This window comes from Centruroides sculpturatus, unplaced genomic scaffold (assembly GCF_000671375.1).
Source record: "Centruroides sculpturatus isolate CEXI.00-Female unplaced genomic scaffold, Cexi_2.0 scaffold337, whole genome shotgun sequence".
Lineage (NCBI taxonomy): Eukaryota > Metazoa > Arthropoda > Arachnida > Scorpiones > Buthidae > Centruroides > Centruroides sculpturatus.
In genome coordinates, this window is record NW_019384508.1 from 7,694 (window position 1) to 34,824 (window position 27,131).

The 27,131-nt window shown below is 28.6% G+C and overlaps 1 protein-coding gene across 4 annotated transcripts in view; it reads left to right on the forward strand.

Moving 5' to 3' along the window:
• The first annotated feature begins 374 nt into the window (after positions 1-374).
• LOC111622277 (GA-binding protein subunit beta-1-like) overlaps positions 375-27,131 on the forward strand; it is a 55,037-nt gene continuing 28,280 nt past the window's right edge. For 2 of the 4 annotated variants that reach the window (XM_023364634.1, XM_023364630.1), the window contains exon 1: positions 556-734. In XM_023364634.1, the coding sequence (XP_023220402.1) occupies positions 732-734 (3 nt within the window). In that variant the 5' untranslated portion in view covers positions 556-731. Of the gene's footprint in view, positions 526-553; positions 735-27,131 lie in introns of those variants that run through there. The other 2 variants (XM_023364632.1, XM_023364633.1) reach the window with 2 other exon arrangements.

Genomic DNA, 27,131 nt, shown 5'->3' on the forward strand with positions numbered 1-27,131 from the left:
AAATGGAATAAAATTCTACAAATTAACAATTTCAGTGATTTAACAAATAAGAATTTTCTTTACAATTATTTCAGATAACATATGAACTATTTTTGCATGTAATTTAATGTACAAACAAACACTTTAAACATTTACAAACACCAGAGATAAACACATGGGATAGATTTTTAAAATTTACAACTGTTTAAATATTTCATCAGATTAATAAAAAAAATATCGTATAAAAGCATTTATTAAACGTTTATATTGATTTGTCATTAGTCGTTTCATCATTAATGGGAAAAAAACTCAAATGCTTTTTGAGAATGAAGCAACCATAAACTCTGTTTACATGTTTGCTGCTGGTATGACGTCACAGCGGATCAGCAATCAGGCGCAAGCGCAGTTAATATCCGAAAAGGATCTAGAAGTCGCGTGCTTCCGGAAAACAAAAGACAAACTTCCGGAAGTGGAAAAATCGATGTTGGAAGAGTTTTATTTCAAGTTATTGTTTCGGGAATAATAATCGAAACGGCTTGCGAAAAGGTAAGAAATATTAATTCCGTGTGATATCGGGCCGCAGACGTTGGTTGCCAGTTATCATATATACTGATTAGGCTTAGCTGCTATGGCGCTGAAAATGGTTCAAATGTTTTGAATTTGCTAACTTTTCCGTCCTAAATGATAATTATTCGTACGCTGTTAATGTCGAAACGTCTTTAATCTCCAATAATACATGTTTGGAATTGTAAATGGTAAGAAAATTAACATCGTTAAAGATTTTCAGTCCATGAGGATGATGTGTTGTGACTTTGCTTAATGTAATGATAATTCAAATTCCTTAAACAGTAATAACATGTAAATTGCTATCGAGATTTGCTCGAATATTGTACATTTTTAGCCATTTTTTTGCATTAAATACAAACCTGCAATGACTTCGCATTTATTAGATCAGCTCACATGTTTATTTTACACTGATTATATTTATTAATTCTCCATTTTAGTTCTTATGCTAATAAACATTAGTTATAATTACATTTAAAGATTTTAAATACATTTACATGTATACCTTTTTCTGAGATTGTTTTGGTTTAAAGATGGTTAATTAATCCTACCTGAAAATTATGAAATAAAAATTAATTATAATGTTTTTAACCTAACATTATAATTAGGAAGGTTTGTAATGAAATTGAAGTCAATACGTCACTAATATCCGATAGAAATTATCTTCGGATTGACGAATAAGTACTTCAAACAAAATCGGTAAATAAATTTAATGTGAAATTCGACGAACGTTTTCATTTTTTATTTATTTATAATCTTTATTTTAAAGGCCGCCGAATCTTTATACATTTTTATATTACAATTCTACAAGCAGAAAGCTAGAACTTCTGTAAATAAGTTTTAAAACACTTTTCACTTTTTTCCTAGCAAATTCTCTAAATAAATAAGAGAACTAACGCTTTCGGCTATTTTAAATGACCTTCTTCGGGTTATACAACATTGGAATGTCGGTGAGAAGAACGAGAGAGAATTTTGAATATGTTTTAACTGACGTTCCAATATTGTATAACCTGAAGAAGGCCATTTAAAATAGCCGAAAGTGCTAGTTCTGTTATTTAATTAAAGAATTTGCTAGGAAAAAGAGTGAAAGGTGTTTTAAAACTCATCAATTTTATATTTTTACATCTTTGTTGTTTTGTTGTAATTATTTAAAAATTTGAAATTAGTTCCATGCATTCCAATTTAGAATGTTGTTGGTCCAAAGTAGATCTCATATAAGATTGGAAATGTTTGCCGAATTTTACATAAAAATTATTTACCAGATTGTGGAGATTTTGTTTGACGTACTTAATATCTGATAATTTTCATTTTAAACAAGTTTGGAATTAAGCAATAACAGTTCTGCATATTATCAGTTTTTTTTTTTAATTTTTGAACTTTGTAATATTTTTCAGTTGTAATTGATGATTTTACATTCTAAAACAATTTTGTTAATCACTAACATATTCTTGTTTACTCTGCATGCATCAGTATTTGCTCATGACAAGCATCTAGTTTAGAACACTAATACAAGCAGTGTTTGCAGTATTTTATTTTATTTTTACTGAATTATTCTTTTTAAATAAATAAAAAAAAATGCCTTGTGTACTTATTTTATGTAATTACCAAGCATTTTTTAAAGGTAAAAATTATATACTGTATTTAATAACGTTGAAAGTTTTTTAATAAATAATTTATTAATTTAACACTCTATAAAAAAAATAGTAGTTTTGAGAATTTTTTTATTTTTTTTTATAATAAATGTTCAGTTAAATATTACAGACGTTTACAGATTTCAATTATATATATTCTGTTGCAAACTTTGTAACAAAATAAATGTATTAAAATAAAATTAATTATGGCACTTTTACTTATTATGACCTTGAAATATTATTTATCAAGAATTATTTCGTGGATAATGCTTTAGGTTTGTTTGAGACATTCCTGTTGTCTATATTAGTGCAATATAAATTATTCTTATATATTAAAATTAATAAATTCTAAAAATTTTTTCGTTTAAAAAAACCCTTAAGAACCACAAGTGACGTTCACTCTTTAATTCCGACTTCGATAGAGTTTAAGAAAACAGAGAAAACCAGAGAATTATTTTCACTATTTCTTACTTTATTATGTCGCTATTTTAGCCTCTTCAGTGGATATTTATATATCCACTGAAGAGGCTAAAATAGCGACATAATAAAGTAAGAAATAGTGAAAATAATTCTCTGGTTTTCTCTGTTTTCTTAAACTCTATCGAAGTCGGAATTAAAGAGTGAACGTCACTTGTGGTTCTTAAGGGTTTTTTTAAACGAAAAAATTTTTAGAATTTATTAATTTTAATATTTGTCTACACCGATCCCATTGTTTTTATTATTTATTCTTATATAATTTAGATAGAAAAACATTGTGGTTTATATTTGATTATCTTTAGTGGACATTATGCAAGTTCATATATGATTTACCAATTGCCAATGATTATCAAAAATATTATAAAAACATAGAATAATTTTAAATGTGAAACAAGGAATAAAGACTGATATTTTATTATATTGAGGATGAACTAAATCTGGAGATTTATTTTAATAAGAATTTTTACGCTGATTAAAGCATGTTTTGGCCTTTTGAAATGGATTTTGGAATTAATTTGCTTTAAAAAGTAGAATAGGAGAATGCACAGCTGGTTTAATACATTGTATAATATAAATCTGCTTTCACAATAAGAATGAATCTTGTCATACATGGCATAACAGTTGTTACATTATATTTGGCAAACTTTATTTTATACCCACATTTGAAAATGCGGGATTTATGCTTATAAAACATGGAAAAAGAATCAATAGCAATTAAATATTTTAATATACTGATGCAAATTTATACTTTACAAAACAGGCGAAATTACTTTTATGAATTTATTAATTAAGACAATAATAATATGTTTTAGAATATTGTTTAAGTTATGGGAACAACATTATAAATTATATTGATATTGATATATAAATATTTTTTAATTTTTATCGAAATATTAATATTCTAATTACATTAAATAAGTATATCCTAATAGTTGATTTTTCCAGCCATTGTTATGCTTTAAATCAGTGGTGGGCAAGCTGCAGCATTTGTGGCCTGTAAGATAATTTTCTATGGCCCACGAACAGTTATAGAGCATTAATGCTATTGACCACCATCAAAAAATCAACTCAATTTATTTAAATCTATTTTTTGCATTTTTATACATGAAGCAAAATTTTCTGCAATATATATTTTAATTTATAGATAAAATGAATAGGGAGAAAATTATATGAAAACTAGCAAACCCCTTAACGTGTTGTTGTGGCTCAAAATGTATCTATTATAAATGTATAACACTTCCCCCATGGGGGGGGGGAATTTTTCGAAAAATTTCTTCTTAGTGTACATTCTCTTGACGTACCCTATTAAAACGCAATCAAAAACATAAAAACCTGCATCTAAAATAGTATAATAGAAGCCAAGTTCTTCATGGTAAGCCTTAATCCTGTCCCTTCCTCCGTGGGGGGAATATCGAAAAATCCCTTCTTAGTGTACATTCTCTTGACGTACCCTATTAAAACACAATAAAAAATGCAAAAAACCACATCTAAAATAGTATAAATAGAAGCAGAGTTCTTTACGATAAGCCTTAATCCTAACCATCTCTCTTCAGTGGGGGGGAATTTCGATACGTATACTGTATTATATAAAAACACGTGCGTATTCGAATGCAGCGTTGTGTGAAATTTTCAAAGGAATCAGTAGGAACAAACGAACATTACATTTTTATTTATATAGATAGATAGAAGATGACCTGCTTTAGCTCATATTCACAGAAAAGCATAATGCCTCACAGAAAAGCAAACTTAGGGCGTCGTACTCATAGCGCCATCTGTTGGACACAAAAACCTTAACCCAGATTATATCTTTTAATTTATATGAATGTTTAACAGAATAATATACAGCCTATGTCCATCCTGAAGTTCCATTCTAAATATTGGTGAAAGAATATTTGAAATCCGATGAGTAGTTTTGGAGATTACCCGCATCCAGACTTACAAACATTACCTCTTTATAATATTAGTATAGATTTTGGTACTTTGAAACCGTGCTAGTAGTTATTAGTAGTAATTCAAACACAAATTATTATTGTATTTATTTTCAGGCAGTTGATTTTGATGAAAGACAAATATGTCAATTTTATTCAAATACAAATTATTATTGTATTTGAATAATAATCAAATACAAATTATTTCAAATACAAATTATTATTGTGTTTGAATAAAATTGACAAATATGTTAATTTTATTCAAACACAAATTATTATTGTATTTATTTTCAGGCACTTGATTTTGATGAAAGACAAATATGTCAATTTTAGTATTGTTGTAAAATTAATTGTAAATGCATAAGAAAAATTTGAAATTGTTTAAATTTTATAACAGTGAAAAATAGATAATTAGGTACGTACTTCATTGTATTGTTATCATGTAAATGTATAAGAGAAAATCCATATAAAAAAGGTTTTTAAAATATTTTAGATAATACGAAACCGTATGTTTCTTAGATTAAAGTGTGTTAAGGACCAAGAAGTTTTTGTAATTCCATAACAACAAGTAAACATAGGCGATGGAAATTTGTGGTTTTAATATCTTGATAACCTGTAAATTAAAAAGGTATGTTTTTAAAAAACAATACCTAATATGTTTGTTGTTTATAATTTTATAGTGTTGTAACTTATAAACTTTTGTTTTTAGTTGGCTGAGGAGGGGCAATAAATACCCAAAACGTGTGTAAATAATATCAACACGTATCAACTAAATAAAATTTGATGATAAAAATTGCCAAGTGCCTGAAAATAAATACAATAATAATTTGTGTTTGAATTACTACTAATTAGTATAGATATAATAAATTAATTTTTATGGGAATATTATTTTATTTATTTAAAGGTTAATAATACTGAAAGACATCAAAGTTTTTTGATAAATTTTGAATACAGACAATTTTAGTAATGGCAGTACTGAAGAGAAAATGATATTGTATTTTTTTTAAAGGTGATAAATATATAGTTTTGTCCTACTACTAAATAACTATTATAATTTTATTGACCAATATGATTTTAAGAATAAACATTTCTTTCAATAAACAGTTTATAAACTGGATTATAATGTAAAATGTGTCCACCAAACACCAAAACTCCAGGTTAAAATGTAAATTTAACACAAAATGAATGTTTTTGATTGCCTTAAGCAACCATCATCAGGTTACAGAAACATTCTAAATAAGAACATAAATTTTTAACAGACTTTTAAAGGTTAAGATGACATCTGATTGGTTAAAATTAAAAAATTATAAAATTACTTAAAAAAAACAAAATCATTATTTGGAGTATTTTTCATGTTTTCAGAAGTGTGTTGTTATTTTTAAAATTGATTGATATTTTTCTCTGTAAGTCTTGTAAATTTCTAATTTTTCCAGATGTTTAAGTTGGTTTATTGGCCAGTTTGATGTAAAAGTTTGGCTCTGTTACAATGCACTTGAACATGTTGATCTGTTGCAACACTATAGCCAGTGCTATAGTGTTGTGATCTTTTACCAATGATGCTAAATGCATCTTTAAATGTTAGTCAAATGGGTGGCTCCAATATACTGCAAATTCTTCTATCTCTTTGGTCCATAACCAGAAAACTATATATTTCTGGGAGTTTCAGGTCATTTAGAGGATCTTTAAAATTCTTAATCAAATATTATACTGTTGGGTTTTGCATAAAGGCAATAGAGATGTTATTGACTCTTGCTACATTGAACAACTCAAACAAACTTACAAAGAAATAGCAAGAGTCAATAACATATCTATTGCCTTTATGCACAACCCAACAGTATACTCTTTGATTAGGAATTCTAAAGATCCTCTCTAAGTAACCTGCAACTTCCAGGAATATATACTTTTCTGGTTATGGACAAAAGAGATAGCCAGAGTTTGCAGTTCATTGGGATCACAACCTGTCCACTTAACCAATGTTTAAAGAAGCATTTAGAATCATTGGAAAATGGTTGCAACTCTACAGTACTGGCTGCATTTGAAATGGATGAAGTTCAAGTGCATCATAATAGAAAAATTGGCAATGTACTACACTGGGTTAAAGTAAACAAAAAACAACGTACCAGGAACCATAGATGGAACAGAAGCCTGATCTACGTAGGATCCACTAAGCGCTCCTTACAGGTGAGAATAAAAGAACACATGGCGGATATTCTACATGCAAGGCAAACCACCGCTCTAGCCGTCTATGCCTCAGATACAGAAATAGAGCCGTTATTCAGCCAGGCCAAGGTAATCTGCACCACAAAATACACATACCACCTTAGATGGCTAGAGGCCCTGTACATATGTATGGCTACACTAAAAGACGACAATTGTATTAACAACAAAGACGAAATCACCCTGTCAATTGCATGGCAGGTGCTCATAGACAAGAACTTATGATAATTTACAATCAGCAAAGGGGCGCATGCGTCAATGACGCCATCGATACGGGCGATAGAATTCTTATTTGAATTGAATTTGGATGGCATTCGCTTAGACATCTGTTACCTGAAGAAGAACTTACAAGTTTGAAAACGTTTGTAACACTTTGTTTTACCGAGAAGCACACCGGAAACAGGTTCCTGGTATGTTGTTTTTTGTTTGCATCATAACAGAATCAAACTTTTACATTTCATGGGCCAATTAAACCAATTTAAACATCTAGAGAAATTATAAATTAACAAGGCCTACAGGGCGAGAATATCAATCAATTTTAAGAATAACAAAACACTTCAGAAAATTTGGGCATCATTATTTGAAGTCAGTTTTTGATATTTTAATTTCAATCAATCAGACATTCCAACTTTTTAAATACATATCTTCCAAATTTATGTTCTTATTTATAATAATTCTGTAATCTCATGATGGTTATTAAAGGCAATCAAAAACATTAATTTTGCATTAAATTTACATTTTTAAACTGGAGTTTTGGTGTTTGATAGACATTTTGTCTTTGATGTTTTTGTACATATAAATTTATATGTTAATACCATATATGTTGTTATATTACACTGTATATATTTACGATGATTTTTCTAATGTCCTTGTAGTTAAAAACTTTCTTAGCAGTCCACAGAGAAATTTTTTTACTTCTACTTTAAAACATTTGTAAATTAAAGAGACTGTGCATTAATCATGTAATTATCAAGTCTCTTTTGATAAATTCCTTCCCCTTTAATTGTGTGTATACAATAGTTTGTGTAACCCCTGATATAGAGAAAGTGACTTATGAAAGTTCTGTGAATATTTTCTAACTGATAATGTTGAGAAGAAACTTTTCTTTTGCATATGTATGCAATGAAGGTGAACAGATACACACATCACATCTGTACACTGTCTAGAGCAGTAGTTCTCAACTGGAGGTCAACAGAAAAAAGGTAACGAATTGAGGGTTCACAGTGATATTTTAGTGGTCTATAGGGTAATTCTACTTCAGAACAATTGTTTTACTGAGAATTAAATTTCTACAGTATATATATTGTCAATTTCTTTATTACTCATTTCTTGCATAAGGGTTAAAATATAAATTATTTAAAATATTGAGTACATATATGACATATAGAACTCATCGACAAAGGTCAAAGAGAGATTATAAAGCTGTGGATTTGTTAGAAGAATCTTATACCATCAGCATCATGTCACTTGACAGTGACATTTCTGAACATTTTCCTTTCTTTTTTTATTACTGAAAAATATAAAGGTTTTTTTTTTCTGTGCAATATCTATGGGGGTCCACACAAAAAATTAAGAGGAAAAGGGGTCCATGGGTAAAAAGAAGGTTGAGAACCACTGGTCTAGAGCATGTGACTAGTAAATAAGCTTGTAAGAATAAATTCATGTATATTAACAACAATCATAACCCAATTTTAATTAAGTCAAATGATCTTTCTGAAATTATTGGTCTGTGTTAAAAATTAATTAATTATTAATGTAGACCAAAAATAGTCCAATAATTTTGGCAAGATTGTTTGGTTTAATAAAGTTATGTGTCACTAATAAGGGATGGTTGGGAGGTAAATTGATGTTTGAAATAAAAAAAAAAACCTGTAATGCATGGAAACAAAATACAAAGCTATGGCAATGCAATGCAAACAACTGTTCTACAATTTCCGATGGCTAAATTACAGAAAACATACCTTCCTTTCTGATCTTTTCCAACAAAGTCCTAGTTTTCTTCAACTTTCACTTTGTCTGATTTTTGTGTTACTTCTTGCTGATTCTGTTCCATACACACTTGAATTCATAAAGAGATTCTGGTTTGAGCTTTTCATAGGAATACTTCTACTTACAAATCGTCTGAAAGTTCTCGATATGTCTAGCCAGAGGATGTTAGGAGCACATGCAATGAAATTAATGCTGGAGACTCTGAGAAAGTTGATCACCGAAGTGGCTTAGTGAGCAGAAGTGAGATTTAACAAGATCACTTTATGCCCATAATGCTTTCAATGAAAGGTTTCAATTGCTTCTTCAAACACTCCTTAATGTTCTGTACAGTACTTCATATCCCTTGAAAATGAAATATTCTGAAATGTTTTCAAAAATATCTAGATATTGCCACACAATCCATTTCTTTGGAAAATTTGCTTTGCCCTTGAATTTGAAATTTTCTGGGTCAGCTTTTCCAACATGTTAGAAATTGCATCTTGGAATGTTGGTTGGATTTTGAAGCATGCAGATTTCATTGTCAATAAGAATGACATTTCTCCAAGATGTTTTCAAGATTTGTCTACATGCATTTTTCATATGCAGTTCCTGATTCCCTGAGTTTTTCAGTGCTGTAGCTTTAATCTATCCTTTTATGCCCAGTTTCCAACTTTAATGGCAAGTAGAGTTGATTGGGTCACTTCAGTGTTACAGCTGCAGGTGTGTTCAACCAGGCAGTGACCTGAAGCTTCTATCTCCATGTTCTTTGTATCTTAAATTTTTGATTGCAGTTTGATGACTAACTGATTCTCTAGTAAAGTGCTAAACCATTTTGTGTTTGTCCCTGTCAGCAACTGTTTCAGAATATTTCACAACATGTTTAGTGAGAGCTTGGTGTTTGACCCAATTCATTTTAGGTTTGAGCTCTTCTGAACATTGATTCCATGAAATTTGAATATAGAATATATCAACATGCATGTTGCATTTAATGTATGTAACCATCACTTTCTGCAGTGTGCACAATTTTAAAACCAAATTACATCAATTTACTTTCTGTTTGCCTTTTATTATTGAAAAAGCATGGTCCATGATGACATGAGCATCTCTTCCCATCATGCAGAGTGATGTATTGTTTCTTCCCTCCTTTAAACTGTATACATAATAAATGCACAGTACCTGTCATAAAAAATGCTGATTCATAAATAATATTTTTGCAAATATGAATACAGGTATCGTTTACATCCTACGGTAGTTACGTTCTGAAAAAGTGCAGTGTTATGTGAATCCATGCTATACTAAGCAAAAGACTAATGCAAAACATAGGATTATGTTCCAGAAATCAACAAAGGTATACTATTTTTTTTTTTTTTGTTACTAAGAGAAATATGCTTATGAAAGCAATCAATAATCAATTAACAATCACAACTAAAAGTACTGTATTATTCATTAATGTTAATTTTAGTTAAATGAGGGAGTTTTCTTTTTACAAAGTATTATTGTCATCTCAGCTTTCTTTGCTGATCTTGATCAGAAGTTCAGCAACATTTTTGTATTTTTTATTTTTATCATAAAAAATTTTTCTCAAAGACAAAATAAAAATATGTTATTAATTGAAAATTTGTTCTAGTGGGTCATGTTTGTTCAGTCGAGTACCAAATGACATTTTCCAGAATTTGTGTTCGAGTACCAAGATACAGCTGTATTTTGTTTGTTATTTTACAAATGAAGTAATCATTCATAGGTAAGTAATATCTACGGTTAAAAAAAAGTTTAATAACACTTTCCTAAAAGTGTTTAAATAAACTTTACTGAGTATGAAAATTAATCTATAAAAAGAAAACACAGTGACAGTGTTAAGGCTAAAGTCTGAAAGCAATGACAATGACATATGATTGATAGTATAATTTTTTTCTTCTTTATTCTGGCGTTCCTATCAGTTTTCATTAAAGTAAACCTGATAAAAAGCACAAAATAATTTGAAAATTTCAATATTTTAAAATCATGGGCAAATTTGAGACAACACATGCTTATTTGAATTTAAAAAAAAAAAACTATAGAATAATGAAGTTTACACTTGAAAATTGTGAAATTTTGTATGGAGGATTTCCAAAACCATGTTAGTGTGAAACCGGAAGTCATGTTGTATGATATCCCCAATTTTCAAACCATGTTATAGCGAAATAGTGTTGTAGAAGTACTATGTAACTGTATTTAAAAATAAAGAAACCAAGAAATGTTTTTTAAACAGCCCTTTTCATACTTAAAAACATTATAAAATAAATGAATTGTAATAACTTTTTATTAGGATTATCTAATGACTTCCAATTTTCAATGAATGAATTTCAGAACAATAGCAAGAGGACCAAACATTTATGGTGTATTGGAAGTAGTTAGAGTTACGATAAAAGTTGCAATTGCTGTTGGATATTAATAGATCTCTTATAACCATGAAATGCAAATTTTTAAATACAGCCTTTTTTTGTTTTTATGTATATAAAGATTTTTGCAAAAGTATATACAGCTATCCCTCATACAATATGGCACTTCTACAACATGGTTGAAAATTGGGGAAATCCCCTGTACAACACTGTTTCTGGTTTTGCTCAACATAGTTTTGGATATCCTCCATACAAAATTTCACACAAACACTATTTCTGCAAGCGCTTTCAACGTAATTATGCACATCGTCCTCAGATAGTTTGAATAACAAAAAGATTTCAAATGGAATATTTAAATTTAAACAGTAATGACATTAGCCATTTTGGAACTTTTAAGAATAAGTAAATTTTAAATTAAAAGTTTTTGCAAACGCATAAAACTGACACGCATGCGCCTTAACACACACAATCGTAAAATCCGATTGGAAGAGCACCTTAAGTGCATGTTACATTAAAATATAATTTACAAACACATGTAAAACACTTGTAACATATATTAAGATGCATGTAAAAGACTGATATGCATGTGTCTTAATCCACATTGGAGGTGCGGGAAATGAATGCAGAATTATTGTTGATTTTTTAACCATTTGTATCAATTAGTTCAAATATCAGGTAATTCTAGGGTAAGGGAGTTGCATGGGGAGAGAAGCTTAGTGAGAAGGGCCTCCCAAATATACATCAAGCTCTCTTCCTCACAACATCTGAGCATTGTCACTCAATTCCAAAGTGCTGTGTGTTAATGCTGTACTACCAGTTTGGAAAGTTTGGTATTGCAATTGCCAAGTGTGACCAAATGTTGGTGTTCAGATATGCGTACAGCCAGCATTCTGGTGGTCACACCTATATAATAAGTGTATAGTCCTGATATTGGGTTTTGCAGGGGAATGGAGTACACACCATATTTTTCCAGAGTGGAAACAACGTCCCTATCATTACACAAGAGTCGTCTTAGACTTGGGCGTGGAGCTATGGGTAAGCGAAAGCCATTTTGCCTAAATATCTGGGAAATCCAGGCTGTGAGGTAGCCACAGTATGGGAGGGAGGGATGGATGGAGTGTTGTCCAATCCCTTGGTCTGCGCAAGGTGGTAGCAGGGAAGAGGGACTGTTTAACTCTGTTTTTGACATGGTTATATTTGGTGGGACTGTATCCCACCTCGTGTACCACTTTGCGGATGGCCTCTAGCTCAGTGTTGATAAGATATTGTGTCGAAGGAAGTAAGAATGCCCATCTGATTAAGGGAGCTATGGCCATGTTAACATACTGTTGTGGCTGACAGGCCATGGCTGGTATTATGGGGGTCATATTGCCAAATTTGTGGTAGATGGAAAACTCCAAACCCTCCTGGGATTTGTGGATGTGCAGGTCCAAAAATTTTATTTTTTTCCCAAGTGAAGTTTATGGAGGAGTACACATTTGATAGGTGATGCTCTAATATCTGGAAGGAGTTCCCCGTATCTTGCCACGCCAAAAGAACGTCATCCATATACCTTAAATAAACTAAGGGGTAAGCCATGGTGAGGGAGAATTTAAAGATGCTGTGTTCAAGATGTCTCATGACAAGTTCTGCTAACAGCTGACAGCAGTGAGCTCATTGGCATCCCCTGCTTTTGCAGGTAAATCCTTCCATTGAAGCAGAAATAATTGTGCTCTGTAATGAAGAGTAATGCTTCTCGAACCTCTAAAACCTGCTGCGCAGTGACGCCCTCTTTGATGAGTAAAGCATTGGCAAGCATCACTGCCTCAAAGTGCGGTCCCGAAGGATATAATGCAACAACATCCATTTTATAGAAGGTGTTGGTATCCGGATACAAGCCACCCAGCGTGGTGCATAATACTGTTGCCTTAGCTGCGACAGAGGAGGAAGTGACTTGGGAGGAGGAAGGAAGAAGCCCACCTAGCAGCTTAACAAGCACTTTTTCAAGAAATAGGTGGGATGGGGCCGCTTATTGACCAAAGGCCTTAATGGACAGCCCTCTTTGTGTGTTTTGGCTTCAAAGAAAAGCCTGGGGCATGCAACATTAGATGGGTGTCTCCAAATGATGAACAAAATATAGCAGTATGTCGATATTCAAACACTTCCAAACTCAAACAATTCTGTATTTGAACACAAATTCTGGGGAAAAAAATAGCTTGGTCTTCGATTGGTCCTTGGTCCTGAACAGTGACCCATTAGAACAAAGTTTTGATTAATAACATATTTTTATTTTGTTATTAATCAAAAATAAAAAAATGAAGATATTGCTGATATTTCTGATAAAGTTCAACAAAAAAGCTCAAAAGATGACAATACTTTGTAAAAAGAAAATGCCCTCATTTAACTAAAATTAATATTAATGCATCATACAATATGATTAATTGTGATTGTTAGTTAATTATTAATTATAAATGAATTATTGATTGTTTTCATAAACATATTTTTCTTAGTAACGTAAAAGAATACTATACTTTTGTTAACTTTTGAACTTAACCCTATGTTTTGCATTAGTCCTTTGTTTTGTATAGTACAGATTTGCATAACATGGCACTTTTTTTTAGATTGTAACTACTGTGTTATATGAGGGATACCTGTAATTTTTTTATATTGAGTTATTGCTTATTCTGTTAGATATATACTATTATTATAGTAGCCTATCCAATAAATTATGTGCTCTTAGTTACAGATATATTTCATAAAATTTATATGATACATTTTTATGACTTGAGTTAGCTAAATGCAAACAATTATTTTATTAGTCTCATATTGATTTCTTTCACTGATTCTTGCACACTGTACTCATGAAATGAACTTTCAGTCTTTCGAAACCAGCTATTTGTAATCCAATATAGCTATTTTTATTTTCAGAGATTTCTTTATTACAACATAAAAAACATATTCATTACAATAATTCCTATATAGGCATTTTGTGCATATAATACTTTTGCTTGATGCTTGCATCATTGTATTATAATGATATCTGTTTATTTACTAACACATCTGCACATTTTTTGTTTTAAATTATATCCAGTCTGTTACACAACAGTGTAGAAACAGTATTGTTAAAATAACATTATGAATATGACATCATCATCTTAATAGGATGAATTGTGTTTAAAAATATTTCTTCAGAATTTTGAATTTATTTTTAAAAGATATTTATTTATGAAAAGTATAAGTAATAAATCTTCATTAACTTGTTTATGTATTTATTATATAATTTCAGTTATGCAGAATAAATTTGAAAATTATAAAGTATTTTGCTGCAAGTGCCAAATAGAGAATTATATCTCATTTCTTTTTCTTATAACTACTTTGCTAACACACAGTGTTCGTAAGAATATTGGAACTTCTTAAATTTAATTTAACATTTGCTGTTGAAAGCTTTTTACTTTTTATTTCTTCTGAATATATTCTTTAAAAGCTTAATAACTCATTGGATTATCTTGATTAAAGTGATGCACAATATACATTATTTTTTTATAGCCTATAAGGTATTTTAATAATGAAATATTTGTAATGTAAGTTTCGCAATAATGTTGTCTAAAATTTCACAGATATTGTGAAATTGCAGAATGTTTTTATGAATAAATATTTTTCTTGTGAAATGCTAAAGTTCTAATGTTTTGAAAGAGTGTTTTTTGTATATTATATGATTTAAACAATAAGATCTGACATATTGAAAAAATAATGAGAGAAAATTATTATGGGCATATTTATAACATGTCTGGATAAATTATTTAACTTTTATACATGTGTTCTTTAAGAAATCCTAATTTTTTAGATAAAAACAATTCTAAAAACATCCTTTCTAAATTTGTAAATATTATTAATGCAAACTGTAATAACATTCTTACTATTTACTTTTATCATCATAAAATTTAAAAATTTGATTTGAATAATAATATAAGATATTATTAATTATAAATATTTATTTATAAAGGATATTTGAGGATATATCGGTATTTCACATACAAAATAAATTTCTTAGAATAATAATTTCTCTCTCCTAGAATAATGTTAGCCTTTCTCATGCACATCAGTTGGCATAATGTTTTGACTAATTCAATGAAAGGTAATCAATGAAATATGCTTATTGTCAAGAAGTTATATGCCTAGACAAAAAGCACGTATCTATAAACCTTTTACCAGTGCGCATTTCATCACACTCTACAATAAAGTTACAAATGTTTTTGAACCGTTACGGTGGTTCTTCATGTAATGATCCCCTAACAGAATGCACTTCGGTTCAAAGTTAAGAAATATGATCCAGAACGATGTTCCGACCCAATGACATCACTACGAAATTGCGCATTATGCATGTTGTGTTCTATTCTATCTCTAGGATAGAACTTTGAATCAAAGTGCATTCCGTTAGGGGATTGTTACCTGAAGAAGAACCATAACAGTTCGAAAACGTTTGTAACTTTATTGTAGAGTGTGATGAAACGTGCACTGGTAAAAGGTTTATAGATACGTGTTTTTTGTTACTGTACTCCAGTGTAGATATTCTCCCTTTTTTTTTTTTTTTTTTTTGCTTAGACAAAATTGTCTGATTGCTTTAATTGCATCATTTAACTCACCATATAACTATATCTATCCTGGCTGTTATGTATACATAACAAGAGAAAGTATACATACCAGAGTGCTTTAAAATTGCTGTATCAGTAACTTATGAAAAGATTTGCAGAGGTTCAGTATTCAGAATTTTTAGAGTACTTGTGGTTTCGAGGTCTTCAGATGCCAATCATGCTTCTACAATGCAAAGACATTTCTGTATTGCTGATGTAATTTGAGAAAGATTGCATCATGGGGTTGAAGGAAGCAGTATGGCTGTTTTGCTGAATTGCCTGCTATCTGAGGGGTACACCACCTCACAGTCACATATGTGAGGGCACACATACGTGGCAGATAGGTTCTGGATTCCCCAGACAATCAGACAGGATGATTGTCTGATTGCAAGACAAGCATGAACAGCTGCAACATCATCTTTGTTTACCATTTAGAAACAGGTGGAAGTCTAGCTGCAGAACCTAGTCTCTTTCTGTGTATTGACAAGTAACTTGCAAATTTGCATTATGGCAACCACTATGCATCCTGACATTAGAATCCCAGCATTGTCAGCTTCATTTGCAGTGATATGACAAAATGATATTGAATTATGTTTTTTATATGAAAGTTGTTATTTTAGTATTTTCAAAATTAAAATTTAAATATATATAATTTTAAATTACCTATGCTATTAATTAACTTTTAAAATATGAATTATTGATTGTTTTCATAAACATATTTTTCTTAGTAACGTAAAAGAATACTATACTTTTGTTAACTTTTGAACTTAACCCTATGTTTTGCATTAGTCCTTTGTTTTGTATAGTACAGATTTGCATAACATGGCACTTTTTTTTAGATTGTAACTACTGTGTTATATGAGGGATACCTGTAATTTTTTTATATTGAGTTATTGCTTATTCTGTTAGATATATACTATTATTATAGTAGCCTATCCAATAAATTATGTGCTCTTAGTTACAGATATATTTCATAAAATTTATATGATACATTTTTATGACTTGAGTTAGCTAAATGCAAACAATTATTTTATTAGTCTCATATTGATTTCTTTCACTGATTCTTGCACACTGTACTCATGAAATGAACTTTCAGTCTTTCGAAACCAGCTATTTGTAATCCAATATAGCTATTTTTATTTTCAGAGATTTCTTTATTACAACATAAAAAACATATTCATTACAATAATTCCTATATAGGCATTTTGTGCATATAATACTTTTGCTTGATGCTTGCATCATTGTATTATAATGATATCTGTTTATTTACTAACACATCTGCACATTTTTTGTTTTAAATTATATCCAGTCTGTTACACAACAGTGTAGAAACAGTATTGTTAAAATAACATTATGAATATGACATCATCATCTTAATAGGATGAATTGTGTTTAAAAATATTTCTTCAGAATTTTGAATTTATTTTTAAAAGATATTTATTTATGAAAAGTATAAGTAATAAATCTTCATTAACTTGTTTATGTATTTATTATATAATTTCAGTTATGCAGAATAAATTTGAAAATTATAAAGTATTTTGCTGCAAGTGCCAAATAGAGAATTATATCTCATTTCTTTTTCTTATAACTACTTTGCTAACACACAGTGTTCGTAAGAATATTGGAACTTCTTAAATTTAATTTAACATTTGCTGTTGAAAGCTTTTTACTTTTTATTTCTTCTGAATATATTCTTTAAAAGCTTAATAACTCATTGGATTATCTTGATTAAAGTGATGCACAATATACATTATTTTTTTATAGCCTATAAGGTATTTTAATAANTATTACTGATAGTTATTTGAAATAATACTTAATATACATTTGAATGTAAGAATTAGGAAGCAGAATATATCTGTGTTTAATTTGATAAAAAATTTGCTTCTTGTTCTTTTGAATTGTTGTTAAGCTTCTATATCAATTTTTAATCTGATGACTCACCATACCTTTTGGGAAATGTTTTCATTTAGACACCAAGAGGCTTTTTGCTGTTCTACTTTATTAAATATTCATTTCAGACTTTTATGTTCCTCTTCAGTTTAAAGTAGATCCTTTTCAGGTTACAAGTTCTTTTACAATTTTTAAAAAAGAAAGATCATAATTATAATACATCCATATAAAAAAATTATTTTTGATTTTACTACTTGTATATAAATATACTCACATTCACTGAAGACTATACATTCCTATATACATTTATCTTTTTTATAATTATTTTTGTTACATTTACATTTTTGTTGGTTTTATTTAAGACATTAAGACACACAAAGATATATCAGATCTTTGGTTGTTTTTATTTACTAGTATATTTTATAAAGGATTACAAATTTGTAGTTCTTCTTAGTTAGTAAAATTTAATTTTAACTTTACTTACTTTTCAAAATTAAAATTTTAATTTTAAGAACTGATTTTCTTTTACTATCCTGGCTGTTATGTATACATAACAAGAGAAAGTATTGGAATCTTGTCAAATTTGACCCTCTGAGTTTTTTAGCAATCTGCTGAGACCTTCTGAATCCCAAAAAAGAGAAAAAAGAACAAAGAAAAAAAAGAAGGAAAACATTCCATGGATATGTGTGTTAGTGTGTTGGCATCAATTTTGTTTAATATCTTAGGATGGAGTAATGAAGAAACAAAATTTGGCATAGTAGCTTGTGTATAAGAGGCATTGATGGTATTAAATTTTGATGGTTAAAGGTCAAGGGGATGAGGAGATAGGTGTCGTGTTATATCTCAAGAGGGTTAGGACTTAATGAAGCTGTTATTTATTTACTGTTACAGTTTTTTATGAAACTCATCACTACCCTCAAAATCAAACTTTTTGCCATCTTGTAATAATTAAAAATATAAAAAAATTTTATAACAAAATCTCATAACAGATGGTGCCCACACAATTTTATTTATTATAATTAAAAATGTACTGTAAAGTTATTTTTTAACAACCAGAAAGTTATGTAACTTGTTGCTGGACTTATTTCTTAACAATTTTTTTTTATTAAAAATTTTAGACTTTTCCTATAAATATATATAAATGCATAATATAATTTAAACACATTTATTTATTACTAAAGACTAATATTTTTTCCTCCACCTGATAATATCAACAGAATTGAACAAGTGAAGAAGACTTTGGAAATTATTATAGAAATATAAACATTGTAGTAACTCATATGATGTGAGTAATTTTTTAAAATATAATTTTAAGAGGGAAGTAATAACAGGGTTTTATGTTTTAGAATGCAATTATAAAAAAGGGATCTGTGATTTGATAATAATAGATAATGGATCATTTTAGGGGAAAAATGTGAGTAACCCTTACAACATAATTTAGTAACAAATTATCAAAAACTTGTAAGAATGATTTTCAGGATTGTAGTGAAGGTTGTACAATTTATGGAATTTAGGATTAATAAGTAATCAAGATCTCTAAATTATAATATTTTGATTTAATTTACTGAGTAAAATAAATTATCATTTATTTTTTTGAATGAAATTAGATTTATTTACAAAAATAAATTATCTAAATGATTTTCAAATCAAACAAAATGAAACATAGATAATATTTGCTGTTTAAGTGCAGTACAGTATATCAGAGAAGTTAAACAAAACAAAATGCTAAAGGAAATCTGTGATTTTTTTTTCTGTTGAAAATTGTTTGAAAAAGTAGGAAATATTTTTTGGTGCCAAAAGAGTAAAAGGAAGCCAAATTTGATGAAAAGTAGCCAAACCTGGCATCACTATGCAAACTAGCATGTGTTTGCATAGGACTTCATCCATTTAAAATGAGGGATATTGTTAAACTTTAACTCCTATTTTCTGAGTACAGTATAATAGTTTGCTAAAACGAGATGTTTGAATTGCTCTACAATCGGAGGTTGAACCCATCATTGCTTAATAGGAGAAAATCTGTTTTACTCAAAATAGAACATTTACTACAGTGCCACTTTGCTTTTTGCACTTTTTTAAATGAATAATAAAATCATTATTGGAAGTAGGGTTATTTCTGGGGGTGGGGTTTTTAAGTTAACTTATAGTTTAGTTTAATGAATTCTGGTAAAATTTTTGTTTGCTTTATCACATGAAAATTAATATTGTGACAATGGCATTTTGCCAGAGCAGTGGTAAAATTCACTTTAAATCAATGCAAGAATTTGCTTTATTGGTGTTGTTTTAAGGTGAGTCAGCTGTATTTAATAATTCATTTCACACCTTTCTTATGTCTTCCAACAATATTTATTGAAAACAAACGTTTTTAGCCTAGGTTATGGACCTGCTTCAGGTTCTACACATTCGAATCAAATGGTATACCGAGTGTTCCAAGATGTAAGGAAGGTGTGAAATTAATTATTGTTAAGTTCCAACTTTGAATGGCACATTGTGTATTTATTAATATAGGAGGGTATGGTATTAAAATGGAATTTTTTAAAAAAGCTAAAATAAAGGTTTAGTATTCGTTTGCTATTTGGTGTGTTTGTCTTGATAAATTACTCGAAGTTGGATATAAAGAGTTTATTACTCGTTAATATTCTGGAAATATTTTATTTTTAGAGTTTATATATATTTAAGTATGGTCTTCAGTAAATGTGAGTATATTTATATACAAAGTAGTAAAATCAAAAATAATTTTTTATATGGATGTGTTATAATTATGATCTTTCTTTTTTAAAAATGTAATGTAACAGAATTGAATTTGTTATCTGAAAAGTATCTATTTTAAACTGAAGAGGGACATACTGTCTGAAATGCATATTTCAGATAGTTATGCATATTAGACACTTCTAAGTAAAACCATTTCCTGAAAAGGTGTGATAAGTTATCAGATTAGAAGCTAAAAGAAAAGCATAATAATCATTAAAAGATATTTGTAATAATAGCAATAAATAAATAAAAATATCAATAACTAATTCCATATTGCTTTATTTAGGAGTATAGAAAAATAAAGCATTGCCTTTGACATTTGAGCTAGTTAGCTTGTTTTCAGAGACAAAAAAAAAAAAAAACTAAATTTGAAAGCATCCACAAAATTCTGATAGTTTGAAAATTGTCTGTGGTTAAAAACATTAAATGTTGAAATGTTCTTAACCAATCATGATGCTATGGCATTCTATGATAAAATTTATTTACAGATAAGAGAAACCCAACATGACAAAATCTATAGAAATGGAAGAGTCATGTTGTAAGTTTAACAAATGGTTTTGTATATCTTCTGCTGCACATTTTGTACTTATTGTTTGTTCATATGTTTATGCCATAGATATTAGTTCCATGTAGTAGGAAGGGTTTCTACATCCTTGACATTAACTACTTGTTTGTATAGACTTTCTCTAAAAATTCAAAGCCTCTTAATGTCAGCTATGTTATCTTTTTCCTGCAGTATTCAGGCTCTCTCCCACTCTACCATGCTTCTGTCTTTTAAGCATTTCTCCATTAATGTTGTTATTTTTTTCACTCTTACTTCACATTCTTTTAAGTCTAATGTTTGGCAATCTTTGAGTCATATTTTGATTTTTTTGATTTTTCTATTTATTCTTGGAGAGATTTCATACACTCTGATTAAACAGAAATTTGAATTCTTGATATTGTCAAGTTTGTAATTTTTTTGAAGTGATAATTTAGTATTTATGAAATTAAAAATATAAGATATATGGGATTATTGGAGAAAAAATAATCTTAGAAAGTAAAGTTGATGCTTTTACAAAGTTTAAAAATATACATTATAACAATATTATTTTATTTAATGAATAATTTATATTTATTGTTGATCAAAATATAGTTTCTATATAATTTTTACTAAATTATTAGACTACATATATAAAATTATATATGATAATTTTTGCAATTTTTTTTTATGCAATGAATTTTATGAGTAAAATATATTTATGAAAACTTTCCAAGTAAACAATAATATTATTGCAGGTTTACTGTTGATTTTTCTGGCACCTCTTTTAGTTTGGATATAATTACAAGGAGAACTCAAAATTCCCACAATCTTTGTACCACCATACAAAGATTGTGGGAATTTTGCACATCTTACTGTTGAAGAAGAAAAAAATTATATGGCATATTAGATCTGTCATCTGTAAGACGTTTGAAAGGCATTGATAAGATATATGGAATATGTGATAGTAGAAAGTTTCTAAGGATGTAGAAATAAGGTTCAAGCTTAATAGAGGAGTATATTCTTACTAATATCTTACTAATGTTTTAGAACTTACAGACTTAATATGCTACATATCCTTTTTATTCTCACAGATATTGCTTATTCTGTTAGATTATCTACACTGCAATTGCTGGAGATTCCTTTACTTTGGGAAACTTTTAGCAAACATTAGAAACCATAGCTAAACGTAATACAGTAGTTAAATGTAGGAAAGATGTAAGTTTCAGTGATATTGAGTGCAAACAAATATCTGTCCACATTTACTATAAATTATGTTTAATTCAAGTTTCTAGCAGCTCATAATGCTTTTGAAACATATAATACATAAAATTAGTTGTCTAAGATATATTGTTGAGTTGTTATGGGTGGATTACCTAGTAAAGTCATTTTGTTAAAAGACAGTTTTGTGACTTGGCTTTAAGTTTGCTGCAATAGTGCTAGTCCAGTGAAATTTGAAAATACTAAAGAGAAAATTCAACATGACTGTCACAAATGACAAAATATTTGTAAAATTTTTTAGGTGGGAGAATATGTATGTCTTTGGTTATCTTCATAATTTTTATAACATCAGCTAAAATTTTGCCTCATTTTTCAGTGAGCATTCAATTTATACAAAAATAGTGTTTACACTGCAAAGCAACAATTGTAGAATTATTCCTTCAAAAGTGTAAGTTGCTTACAGTGACCTCTAGCAATTTTAACTGTAGCAGCCTTACCATGCAACACACACTGTGATTTCAGTTAGTGCAGTGTTTTTCAACCTTCTTGAATACACGATCCCTTTACAAGTTAAAAAATTCTGGTGACCCCCCAGGGCCATATTTAAACTATATCAGTGATTTTAAAAACTACGTATTTAATTTTTTCTTTCTTTAAATATCGATCGAAAAACCAATTGTACTGTAAAATAAACAGGCATAGCCTTCTTACTGAAATTTTAGTTTTTTTTTTTTATTGTAGTGTAGGACCTACAAACACTTGTCTTTTTCTTTCACCTGCGACTCCCCGTGTAAGGCTTTTCAACCCCCCTGGGGGTCGCGACCCACAGGTTGAAAAACACTGGTCTAGCAAAACCATTAATTTGGCAAATTTTTGTATCTGAACATGGAAGAAAATTGGCAGTCAACTCATAAAAAATATTCTAGTTGTCAAGTAAAAAATATAAATTCTGATTAAAATTATAAAATCTTTTGATGAATGATATTTACCAATGCATTAATATAAATTAAAATAAATAGTTGTTGCAAATCTGTACATAGTAATGTTTTCTATTCTTATTATTTCTATTAAAATTTTGTGTTTTCAAGGAAGAAAAAGTGATTTTAATATTATGTATAGATAATATAATTTACTTATGTTTAAAAATTTTTACAAAAGTAATGTTTTAACAAATATTTCAAGTTAAAATTGATAGTCAACTTCTTGACTTGAAGGAAAATGTAAATCATCTTGTTTATTAGAAATCAAAAAATTTGTTTAAAAAGTATTTTGCTCTCTGAACTAAGCAATTTTGGCATACATTCTGTTTATTTAAAAAAAAAAACATGATTTTCAAAAATGTTTAGTAAGTTTTTTAAATAAGTTTTCTGTCTTTTAATGGCTAGACCAATTTATGTTTAAAACATTAATATGATTAACTGTTATTATAAAATATATTTAAACCATATCATTTGCTAAATTATATTGAAATATTATTTATCATCTATTAAGTTATTAAGTTGTTTAATGATAAAGGTAATTTGTCATTATAGATGACATTTGCAACTTTAAACAATTTAGAATACTTTTAATCAAATTTAGAAAATTGGAAAAAATGTCTACTTGTTCTCCTAAATTGTTTTAATTATTTACATAATGGTCACTTAATGACTGATATAATTTGGTAAATAAATATTTTTTGATGGTAATATATGACTTAGAATAAATATTCTGTTGAATAATTGTTTTCATAAATTATATAACTGTATTTTAAAATTTAGTTATGTGATTTTAGTTTATTATGTAAAATAATTATGGTTAGTAGATATCAAAATTATAATATTTAATTAATATGTGTTCTTAGTTGTACCATAAAACTTATCTTAATGTAAAAACTAAAATAATACAGAAATATATGATCTGAAGTGACTTTTAGTGAAAATTGAAGTGAAAGTTGATCTTAGTGAATACATTTGATGTATGTTTTAGTTTAGAAATAAATAATAATTTACTATCTTAATCTCAGTTTATTACTCACAAAATAATTGCAATGAGCCTAATTTTATTAATTATTTAAAATCATTTTATGAAAGTTATGCTTATAAAATAACTGTCATTAGAATTTTTTCTAGAAAATTATTAAGGAATGAATATGTAACCATTTTAAAAACAGAGTTAATAATTATGTCTATAGAATAGCTACTTTTATTCATTTCATCTTTCAAAACTTAGATATATAAGAGAAAATGCTTTTTAAGTAGTTCATTTTATGATCCTGGATTAATAAAATATTGTTATAATGTTTAAATTAACTTTTTAAAGTTAACTTATGAAAATTTGTGCATTTACAGCCAGTTTCTGATTTTTTTTCAATTTAAATACTTAATCCTATTTATACCTAACACTGATTGTGAATACTGTCATAGTTTTTGTTTTCTGGATATCTCAAAGGAACACAATTTTATTTTAATTAAAACTTTATTATAGCCAACACTTTATTTACACTAGTATAGCTCATTACTTCATATATCAGTTTTAAAAAAATATATAAAGTTATTACGAATAAATTTCTATATTAAATACATTTACAGGAAATCCTCATTAATTTGAACTCAGCTAGATCAAAATCCCTTTAGTTTGTAACTGTACTATTTGTCCAAGCCAGGGATATAGATTTATTTGCTAAGGAATTTGATTAGTTCAGAATATGCCTACTTTGAAGTGAAAATTCTTTCAGAACTATGTGTATTTAGATTGAAGTTCATGTACAGCAGGGGTCGCCAAAGTGGTCTATATCGACCTCTGGGGGTCGATATAACATTATTGGGGGGGTCGATGAAAAGACTAAAACTTACAAATTTTGAACCGAATATTGCTAAACTTGCTAAGGATTATCAAGCTTATCCGTCTTATTGATTGTCAGTTACAAAAATTATTATTAACATATGTACTGTACAGTACTGTACAATAAATGTAAAAAATGTAAAATTAAAAGATAGATATTAAAATAGTAAGTGCTTTTTGGTGGGGTAGATGTGAGGTTTCGAAAAGTTGTAGTGGTCGACAATGAAAAAAGTTTGGCGACCCTGATGTACAGTATCTCCATACTATAAATGAATAATAGATCATGAACAACTCTAATCTGGTCAACATGGCTTCACTTTTACAGTAACATATTTTTGAGTGTCATCTTACCCATTGACTACCTTTTTCTACCTCATTTTACCTTTTTTCTTATCTCATAAAATACAGCTGGGTTTCAGGGTTGCAAGATTGGGCTATAAGGAACAGAATGAGATACTTGTAAGGGTAGATTTGAACAACTTACTACTTTTCAGGCTACTTTAAAAGTAATTTGGGCTACATTTTGAGGAATTCTGCTTTACTTTTTGTAAAACTGTCTGCTTCCTATGAGGTTCTCACTTGACATGTACTGTTTACTTGCTGTTTGTTTATATTATTATTAATAATTATTAATTAATGAAAATAGTATTTTGCATATATAGCTATATTCTGTTTGCTAAGTAAATTACATCAGTTACATGGCATTTTGCAAATTGCACAGAAATATGTCTCAGATAATTCAAAACACAATAATTTGAAGTTGTGATTATTTGTCCCTTGAATTTTGAACTAACGAGGATTCATTATTCTCAAAATTTTTATTCATTCTGTTCTTATAATTTTGTGTGTGTTTTGCTGTTGCATTATTTTAAATTTAATAATTTCACTAAAATTTCTAAAAATTTAGGATGAAATTTATCTAAAATTTTTGTTATTAATAAACACGTTGAAATATGCATGTTATTAATATATATAAATACAAAACATACCAGAAATATATATTAAAAATATTGAAGACTAAATACAAGATATTTTTAGTACAAGACAAGAAAACTGCATTGACAATTACACTACCTCAACCTTTGTCTGATCCTTTGCTTTCAGACATATTTAATTTACATATAACCATGATTAATGCATTCACATGGTAAGCAGCAGTTGTGGATTTGAGTCCCACTCTGGACAGATTCTTTCTTCCAAAATTTTCTAAATTACTTAATAAATATTAATTGAATTATAATTATTAAATTTAATAAGAGATGGTGCTTACAGCCTACCTCTAGTGCCAAATTACTCAGTATTTAATTATTACAAGTAGTAGTAATATAGCCGGCTATTGTTTGCCTGTAATAGAACTATTGGGCTTTGAGACGTTTATTTATGACCAATGTAAGAACTAGTTAGATGGATTTATGAGGGTAGTGAATTTGGTGAATTCTGTTGAGTAACATAAAAACTTATAATTCATCTTCGATTATAGAAGTGTTCTCAAGGAATTAGCTGAGAGGTTTCTTTTGCCTATCAGAAAAAGGTCTTCCAGTGGAAACCATCTTTAAAACCATACTGTATTGATTCTTTTTATAATCTTCAAGTTATTTGGAGGAATTAGAAACGAGTTGTTTTAGGAAGTGTGTTTGCTAAAATAGAATAATTATTCCAGAGGATGGATGATAGATTCTTATTTATTGAATCTAGAATGTTGTAGCTAATGGGACCATTAGAAGTTGGGAAACTTCCTGAGGTGCCAATAATACTGGGCACTGGCACACTGATGCTTTTTGGCTGACATTTTATTATAAAATTACAATTAAAACTTAATATATTAATTGAACTTATTTAAATATATTTAAATATCTATTGAAATATATTTTACATATTTAAATATCTATACCAGTGGTGCATCCAGAAATTTTTGTTGATGGTTTATATCATATTGCTCCTTTATCTAAAATTTTTTTTATTAATAAACACATTGCCATATGCATGTTATTAATATATAAATACAACACATACCAGAAAGCTTACCTCATAGTTGTTCTTGCATGTCAATAATTTTTAAAGTAAACAACATCTTCTACACTTTTCCAGCAGTAAAAATTTTATTTAAAATGAATGTTTTTTGACAGGTGGAAGATGTTGTTTACTGTATGAAGGTTTCAGCTTTTGAATGTTTGTGA